Source organism: Pan troglodytes, chromosome 20, assembly GCF_028858775.2.
Source record: "Pan troglodytes isolate AG18354 chromosome 20, NHGRI_mPanTro3-v2.0_pri, whole genome shotgun sequence".
NCBI lineage: Eukaryota > Metazoa > Chordata > Mammalia > Primates > Hominidae > Pan > Pan troglodytes.
Window position 1 is genome coordinate 52,006,488 of NC_072418.2, and position 9,257 is coordinate 52,015,744.

The 9,257-nt window shown below is 58.2% G+C and overlaps 1 protein-coding gene and 1 pseudogene across 1 annotated transcript; both read right to left on the reverse strand.

Moving 5' to 3' along the window:
• Positions 1-6: 6 nt before the first annotated feature.
• On the reverse strand, positions 7-4,539 carry LOC129135393 (stabilizer of axonemal microtubules 3-like; annotated as a pseudogene).
• A 30-nt stretch (positions 4,540-4,569) lies between these two features.
• Positions 4,570-9,257, reverse strand: NTF4 (neurotrophin 4). Its single transcript, XM_009436012.4, has 3 exons — positions 8,843-9,257; positions 7,716-7,839; positions 4,570-5,995 (listed from the first exon to the last, which is right to left on the reverse strand). The coding sequence occupies exon 3, from the start codon at positions 5,981-5,983 to the stop codon at positions 5,351-5,353; it is 633 nt and encodes a 210-aa protein (XP_009434287.1). The 5' UTR covers positions 5,984-5,995; positions 7,716-7,839; positions 8,843-9,257; the 3' UTR covers positions 4,570-5,350.

Below are 9,257 nucleotides of genomic sequence, written 5' to 3' on the forward strand. Positions count from 1 at the left end.
GGTGATTTAACTGATTATTGAATAGGCCCGCAGGAGGTGTGTCCTGCCCGCGGGGCCACAGCCTCCGAGGACATTATCTGGACTTAGTCCCTTCCCGGCGATCCAGCCGCAGCTGAGTGGGCGTGTCTGGGCTAGTCCTGTCCCCACACTGCGGATAGACTTAATGAATGCGAGCCCACCTAGGTCCGAACACCGCGTAGTGAGCGGCTGTCCAGAGCTCTGCTCCGCCCCCACGCCAGGGGGCGTGTCTGGGGTGGGGCTGGCCGGGCAGGCTCCCACTAGCCCTGGCTTCCAGCGGCCTGAGCGGGAGTTCTCGGTGCTGTAGGCTTTCGGGACGCTGTGTATGCCCGGCAGGGGCTTCCAGTGGGGGCCACCCCAAGTCGCCTCCAGCGGGCGGAAGCGGTCGAGCCGGCGGAGCGGGTGCAGCGAGGAGCTGTAGGTTTCCTGAGCCAGAGACATGGCCCGCCGTGCGGCGCTCGAGGCGGCCTGGAGGAGCAGAGACAGGGCTGCCGCTGCGGGTCGTGACTCCAGAGTTGGGGCCTCTCTTCTAAGCTCCAGTAGGTCAGGGAGTCCTTGCGGGGGTATCCGGACAGCTCCCTCCTGTGGGAGCAGGGCAGGATGGTGAGGATACAGCTGGATCCTTGGGGACGAGGTTCAGACCTCGGGATCTAAGGAGTCTGCACACTCAAACTCCTGCATTTCCAGGCGAGGACCCCTTAGGAAGGACGCGACCGGGCACGCGTTGCCTGCGTTCCTGGGTCCTCGAGTTACTTAACGTCCTGGAAATTGAGCTTTCGCATCCTAGGGAAGGAAACGGGGGCTTTCGCTTCCTTGCGAAGGAGCATCTGGGGGCTCAAGTACCGAAGGAGGCCCTGCCCTCAGATCCAGAATCCCCTCGAGCCGCTGTGCAGGCTTCCTGTCCCTACCGCGGTTCCTGGAGGTGACACTAAGGACTCCTGGGTGCTAAAAGAGGGAGGGGCTGAGGTCTGAACTGTGGTTGTTGCTGCTATAGGAGTCGAGACTGAGACCACCGGTCAGGGAATGGGAGCCAGCCCAGGGGCTCGGCGTGCACCGGCCAAGGCGGGGGCTGTGCAGGAGGCGGTGCCGAGCGAGAGCCCGGCTTACTTGGGATAGAACCGAAAGTCCCGCGCCGAGGTGGTCAGATAGAGCTGGCGGCGGTCCAGGACGCCCCGATCGGATACTGTGAAAGGTGGGCCAGACAGCGCGGGGTTCTTCGTGCAGGCGATTAGAGCCTGAGCAAGATTGGGAGAGGAGGCATACCCAAGACATAGATTTCATACCCCATCCCAAGTCCTGGGTCCCGAGTTCAGAATCCCTCTCCTTCGGCCTCGACAGCCATGACGGCCACGGCCCTCACACCCCGCCCCAGGGTCAGAGCCCTTCCTGCCACCCACGCCAGGGAACTTCAGCTTCCTTCCTCATACCCGAATCGTTCCCAGCCTCACCTCCCTAAATCCAAGCCCTCCTGCTGGTCAAGGAACTCAAATCCAGGCCCCCAGCCACCACAAAATCCCCCCGGTTCTGCCCCCGGTCTCAAGCCTTCTTGGTGTGGCCACTGGAGCTGAGCTGCATCTTGGGCAACAACTCCAGGTTACCTCTCCTAACTCCCACCCGACCACGTCTCAGAATATTCTAGTCTCCTCCCCACCCACAGCCCGCCGTCTAGCTCCGCAGCAGCTTAGGAGCCCTGAAGGCGAGTTTCCAGCCCCTGGTCCTTCTGGCCTGGCGTGGATGCCCAGCCCTTCCTCCCGCTCCTCTAACCTCCCGATCCCGCCCCAGATCCTTTAGCCACGCCCCAAAGCTGTGATTTCCTTCTGGCCCCGCCCCAGGCTCCCGGAGCTCCGCTGGTCTCGCCAGCGCCGGCTTCCACCCAGCCACCTGGGAAGGCCCCCCGCGGTGGTGGTCCGAGAGTTGTGAGGGGCTGGGGCCCGACGTATTTGGGGGCGCGCGCGTCTGGGCCGGGAGAGCAAGTGTACTGCGCCCTCGTCTCGCTGCTCTGGTACTTTGTGGTCAGTAGGAGGGTTCAGCTGCGGTGTCTGAGCTGCGGAAAGGCAACCCAGAGACTCATGTGAAGGAGCAGGGGACTCAAATGCAGTTCCCCGCAGACTCCGGCACTCCCCAAATCTTACCTTTTCTCCTGAATCCTTGATCCCCACAGTCCGCGTGGGGTCTGCAGGCTCTGGGGCTCTGGGCTGGGCGCAGGGCCCGCCATGGGTCTTGGGCACGTAGGCCGAGCCAGAGGTTGTCTCCCATCTGCTGAGGACCTCGTCGAAAGCCCAGATGCGAGAATCCTGCTTTGCAGTCGAAGGTAGAGGGTCCGCGACCGTGGACTGGAGAGAAGGCGCCGCATATCAGCTAGAAAGACTCAGGAGTCCCTATCACCCCCCACCCCAAACTCTGACCTCTTCCAGTCGGCCCCCAGCCCTTTCCTCTGCAGTCCCTGGCATTCAGCTTCCCTGGCGCCTCCTCTCTCAGACCCAGGACTCCAGGACCCTCCTCCTTCAGAGAGGAGTCCAAGCTCCCAATCCCCTTTTCTCAGCCCCCATCTTTCTGGGTCCCCAGGCCCCGCAGGGCTTCAGCCTAGGGTCTGCCCACCTGCACCGTGGGCGGGGGGAAGGGTACGGGTGGGATAATGCCATGGGTAACGTAGCTGCTGGTGAGATGCCAGTTGGGCCAGGATTCAGGCATCTCGGTTGCAGAGATGAAAGACCACGGGGGGCCACAGCGCACAGCCAGGGTGCCACTGGCCATGGTTCCACCCCCTCCCTGTAGCCAAGCAGGAGCTGGTTTGTTGCTGTTGCCCCAGGTGACAGAACCCGCTCACCCCAATCCAGCCAATGAAAGCCCTGCAGGCACATGGATGGATGGAGTGATTAAGAGACCCAGAGACAGAGAGACAGGGACTCCAAGAGGGGCACAGAGAAACACGGAGTGGGGGATGGAGAGTCAGAAAGAGGCGGACAGAAGGGGATGGAGAAGTTCAGGATTTCAGAGACCCAGGGGGTGGGGGAGACAGAGACACAGAAAGAAGGACAGAGACCTGGGGGTGTCAGAGATACAGACAGAGACCCCTGCACTGCCCCCAGCACCTCAGGACATCCATGAGAAACACCCCCCTTTGCTCCAGGGTCCAGAACCTCCTGGCTGCTTCCTCCCTCTGCCAGGCCTGCCCACCTCGGGGTAACGATTTCCAGATGTCCCCGGGGCTCCCCAACCCTTCCCGCACGTGCTGAAGGAGTCAGCGCTGGTGTCAGCTGTCCTGCCTGCCTTTGATTTGGTTGAAAACTTCCACCTGGGTGGGCTGGGTGGGGAGAGAAAGGGATCTAGAGAGAAGTGCACAGGGACATAGCGAAAAAGATGGGCTTTGATGAGTGAGGAATAAATACAACAAGAAAGGGGAGAGACAGGGAGGAAGAAAGAGACCACGATGGAAAGGGAGCTATTAGTACTACCCAGAGGCGAGAGACACTGGAAGTTAGAGACAGAGATGAAGGTGGCAAAAATGACCAAAATCACAGATGGAAAACAAGGAGACGTAGAAACTGAGGCAGCCACGCCCCACCCTGCCCAGGGGCCTGGTCTGTATAGATGCGGGGAGAAGTTGCCTATGTCCTTTGCTCAAAGCTGGACCTGAGAGAGAGAGAGAGAGTTGGTGGGGCGATGGGTAACATGTGAAGGGCTATTGTGAAGGCCTGTGGTCTGTCCCTGGCTTCCCTTGTCACTTCTTCACTATAAACAGCTTTTGATCACCGGGCGCAGTGGCTCATGCCCGTAATCCCAGTACTTTGGGAGGCCGAGGCATGCGGATCACTTGAGGTCAGGAGTTTGAGACCAGCCTGGCCAACATGGCGAAACCCTGTCTCTACCAAAAAATACAAAAAGTAGCCGGGCGTGGTGGCGCACACCTGTAATCCCAACTAAGGCAGAAGAATCACTTCAACCTGGGACGTGAAGGCTGCAGTGAGCTCAGATCACACCACTGCACTCCAGCCTGGGTGACAGAGCGAGACTCCATCTCAAAAAAAAAAAAAAAAAGAGCTTTTGGTCAAGGCCTCTGACTCCTCAACCCCCATTATCTCATCCTACCAGCCCATTCTTCAGACAAGGAAAACTGAGGCTACTTTCTGCAGCCAGGCCCAGGATCCCACTTACCCCTCCTCCCCCATTCAGGCTTCTGGGGCCTTTCTGTTGGATTTTGCTGGCCCTACTCAACAGCTCTCAATGGACAGTGACCCCCTGATCCTAGCCAGGGGGCCGAAGAGTTAGTGAGAAACTCATGCCCCACTCAAGCTGGACAAATTTTTTCTCTTTTTTTTGAAACGGAGTTTCGCTCTTTTTGCCAAGGCTGGAGTGCAATGGCACAGTCTTGGCTTACTGCAACTTCTGCCTCCTGAGTTCAAGCAATTCTCCTACCTCACCCTTCAGAGTAGCTTGGATTACAGGCATCCGCCACCACGACCAGCTAATTTTTTATAATTTTAGTAGAGTCGGGTTTTCACCATGTTGGCCAGGCTAGTCTCGAACTCCTGACCTCAGGTGATTCACCCACCTCGGCCTCCCAAAGTGCTGGGATTACAGGAATGAGCCATCGCACCTGGCCATCAAGCTGGAAAATTTTAAGGTCTGTTTCTTTCCCAATGTAGAGTAAAGGTTGGGACAGGGAAGAGGGCTAGAAACCTGACTTCAGCTCCCTGCCGAGGGCTGAACTCTCCAGCATCCTGATCACTTCTCATTCAACCTTGCTTGTACTCCTCTGTGATCGGTAGCTTATTACCTCCAAACAGAATATTCTAAGTCAACCTTTGCCCCCTCTTACTAAGTAAGATTTCCCATTTGAACCCCATCTCCCAGATACTTAAAGGCCTTCTGTGGGCCACGTTCTCAAGGTCCCCTGGCCATCTGCTTGCCTGTTCTAGTTTCTCTCCTCCTCCACCCACATCGTGAAATGTCCCCTCCCACTCCCCAGCAAGGTGGTGTCCTCTGAGACTGAGTAGTCAGCAACTTAACACCAAGGGCCACCAATGATCAAATCCATGAGAGTTGATCTGAGGAGTTATGTATTAGGGATAAGAAACAGTAAACACTCAGTAAATAGTGGCTATTATTATTATATCATCATCATTATTACCCTCAAGTTGCTCCAGGAGAACTCCTATTCAACCTCCAAAACCCCATGTGGTTTCACCCATCCTGCAGAGATTGAGCTCAAAATCAGAGAATTGTGATTTTGTGATTATTTGATGAGTTCCCAAACTGGGGTCCTTAGATCAGCTGGGCCATCCCTGAGGTCTCTCAGCATCCAGCTCTGTTATTTTCCTGGGCATGGGTCTCAGGCCCGGCCAGTCCGGCTGAGGAGTGTGCAGACGCAGGCAGTGTCAATTCGAATCCATCGCCAGCCCACACGGCCCTGGGCATCAGCGGTCAATGCCCGCACATAGGACTGCTTGGCCTTGCACTCAGATACCCAGTGCCTCCTGTCCACTCCCCGGCAGCCCCCTCCACCTGCCCCCGGGCCACCTTCCTCAGCGTTATCAGCCTTGCAGCGGGTTTCAAAGAAGTACTGGCGGAGGGGACTGCCGCCAGCTGCAGGCACCTCGCCCAACACCTCCACCTCGCGCCCACGCAAGTCCACAGCGGTCCGGCGGTCTGTCACCCAGCCACTGACTGCATCGCACACAGCCAGCTCACCCCGACGACTCGCTGGTGCAGTTTCGCTCACCCCACGCCGGCTGCGGTTGGCCGGGGCACCTGCTGACTCCCGAAAGGCCCCAGCCTCCAGCAGGAAGAGCAGAGGGGGCCCAGCAGGGGCACCCCTAGACAGGACTACTCGGGGGGAGAGAAGGTCCCACTCAGGGGCCAGAAAAGGGGGCAATGTTGAGGGTGGGGGTTGGGACTCAATTGGCACACTGGGGAGGAGGAAAAGGAGGAGGATGGGGAGGGAGCATGAGGGGAGAGGGAGCATCTCTCGGAGCACCTGGAGACAGAAAGAGGGAGGCTGGGATTAGAGAAGGGGGTAAAAACTTCAGTGGGGAAAGAAGTTGGGAACCCCAGGGGAGGCTTGCCTGCCAGGATTGTGGGGAAGCCCTTGTTCTAGAAGTTTGGGGGACCCTATATCTAGGGCTTGCGTAATGCGCAACTTGTAGATTAATAATAAATATTCAACTACTACAGGCCAGGCACTGTGCCCCACACCTCTAATCCCAGCACTCTGGGAGGCTGAGGCGGGTGGATGACTTGAGGTCAGGAGTTCCAGAGCAGCCTGGCCAACATGGTGAAACCTCATCTCTACCAAAAATACCAAAATTAACCGGGCATAGTGCTGCACGCCTGTAATCCCAGCTACTCGGTAGGCTGAGGCAGGAGAATCACTTGAACCCAGGAGGCCGAGGTTGCAGTGAGCAGAGAGTGCACCACTCCCCTGCCGCCTGGGCGACAAGAGTGAGACTCTGTCTCAAAAGTAAAAATAAGGCCAGGCATGGTGGCTCACACCTGTAATCCCAGCACTTTGGGAGGCCGAGATGGGCGGCTCACCTGAGGTGAGGAGTTCCAGACCAGCTTGGTCAACATGGTGAAACCCCTTCTTTACTAAAAATACAGAATTACCCGGGTGTGGTGGCGCATGTCTGTAATCCCAGTTACTTGGGAGGCTGAGGCAGGGCAATCACTTGAACCCAGGAGGTGGAGGTTGTGGTGGGCTGAGATTGAACCATTGCACTCCACCCTGGGCAACAAGAGCGAAACTCCGTCTTAAAAAACAATAATAATAATAAAAATAAAAATAATTCAACTACTATTACTTAACAGTAACAGATGTTGAAATACAGGCTCAGAGAAGTTAATGATTTGTGCCCGGTCACACAGCCAGCAAATGGCAGAGATGGGACTTCACCTCTGGGCAACTGCACTCTGCCGTCCTTCCTGTGCAGCTCTGAGGAACCGACAGTCTTGCATCTTGGAGGATGTTCCAAACAATTTTTTTTTTTTTTGAGACAGAATCTCACTCTGTTGGCCAGGCTGGAGTACAGTGGCACAATCCTGGCTCACTGCAATGTCTGCCTCCTGGGTTCAAGTGATTCTCCTGCCTCAGCCTTCTGAGTAGGTGGGATTACAAGCACCTGCCACTGTGCCCAGCTAATTTTTATATTTTTAATAGAGATGGGGTTTCACCATGTTGGCCAGACTGGTCTTGAACTCCCAACCTCAAGCAATAGTCGTGTCCTGGCCTCCCAAAGTGCTGGGATTACAAGCATAAGCCACCATGCCTGGTCCCAAACAAATTTTTTTTTTTTTTGAGATGGAATCTCCCTCTGTCGCCCAGGCTGGAGTGCAGTGGCACGATCTTGGCTCACTGCAAGCTCCGCCTCCCAAGTTCATGGCATTCTCCTGCCTCAGCCTCCTGAGTAGCTGGGACTACAGACTCAAGCCACCACGCCTGGCCACATTCCACAATTTAGAGAAAGGTCACAACCTGGAATCCTAGGGAGACCCCAGTTCACCTCAAAACTGCCACTAAGGAGGTAAAACGCTGCCCCTCTGAGGCAGGCTTCAGTTTCCCTGTGTGTGAAATTGACCTGGCGCCGGGAGAGGCTGGTGGAGGCGCGGATTTTGCAGTTTCCCTACAACATTCTGGAAGCCTGTGGTTCTGGGAAAGGGTGGCGTGGAGAAGACTGGGAAACAGGCAGTAGTTACCAGACCTGTCAGCACCTCCTCCGCCTCGGAGCTCTGGGGCTGGGAGTCCCCAGGCTTCGGGGGGCCCCTGTGGAGGACACAGGTGGCCCCCTCCTTCCTGACATCTCAGGAGAGGGAGGGGGCAACCACCTAGGGGAAGAAAAGAATAGACAGGTTATAGAGGCAGGTGGGGAAGGGGCCAAATCCCTGAACAACCCCTTCCCAGAGTTCCTCTTCAAGTGCAGGGTACCCAAGAGTCAAGGCCCCGCCCCCTTTCCAGAGGCCCCTTTTCTACCCAGGTGATGGCTCCTGGCTGGGATGGGAAGCAGATGGAGGGAGGGGAGGGGAGAATAGGGGAAGGGAGGGGCAGTGGATGAAGGAGGCTGGAAGAGATTACATCCCCCTCGGCCCATTCATCTCCCAGATGGGGCGGAACTGGCCTGGACACCCGGGTCCCTGAGGGCCCACACTCAAGAAGCCCTGGTTCCCCAAGCTGCTTCCTGGAATGTTCCCTCCTCACAGGACAGGCCAGGGCCCGCCCAAGACTTCTGCACATACCTGGAGTGGCTGCCTGCCCTGGCTCCTCGGTACAGGAAAGGGGAAGGGTGGAGAGTGAAAGGAGCCCAGGCTGACCCAACCAGGACCGCCTTCTCCCTCAGACCGAGTAGTGCAGACCCCACGGCCTCCACCTTCAGACCCAGGAGTTCAGATCCCCAGCGCCCTCCTCCCTCAGACCCAGGAGTAGTCCAGGCCCCCAGCGCCCTCCTCTCTCAGACCCAGAAGTCCAGGCCCCCAGCACCCTTCTCCCTCAGACCCTGGAGTCCAGGTCCCCAGCGCCCTCCTCCTTCAGACCCAGGAGTCCAGGCCCCCAGTGCCCTCCTCTCTCAGACCCAGGAGTTCTGGAATTCAGGCCCCTCCTTCTCGGGTACTAAGAAATGCAGACTCCGGGTTCCTCATCCTCCAGATTTGGGTTGGGGGTTCCGGACTCCGAGACCCCTCAGGGGAAACCGGCTGCATATCTGGGACACTTCCCTCTTGCCTCAGTTTCCTCCGCCAAGCCCCGCCCCGGTCGGCCCCGCCCCCGTCCCTCCCCACCCGAGGGCAGGGCGACCAGGACGCCGGAATCCCGAGGGAGGAGGAGTGGAGATCTTACCTGGGGCGCCCTCTTCGGCTCCCGCGGCTGCCCTCCGCCCGGCAGCAGCTCCTCCTCCTGCTCGCTGGCTGCAGGGACGCTCGCTGGCCGGCCGGCTGCTAGCTGCTCACGCTCGGCAGGGCCCGGGTCGGGGGCGGGGGCGGGGCGGCGCCGGGCGGCAGGGGAGGGGCCGGGGGATCCTGCCTTGCACACGCGTGCCGGGACCTTGGAAGCCAGGCCTGGCTCGTTCAACGCGGCCGCCTTGGTCACAGGAGTCCCAGTTTCCAGCTGCCTCCTCCTTTAGACCTAGCAGTCCAGGCCCCCAGCCCCTCCTCCCTTCAGACCCAGGAGTCCAGGCATCCAGCCCCTCCTCCCTCAGACCCAGGAGTCCAGGCATCCAGCCCCTCCTCCCTCAGACCCAGGACTTGCGACCCCA

Excerpts from the sequence above, each read along its gene's own strand:
- NTF4 (XM_009436012.4), bottom strand. The coding sequence starts at position 5,983 with ATGCTCCCTCTCCCCTCATGCTCCCTCCCCATCCTCCTCCTTTTCCTC.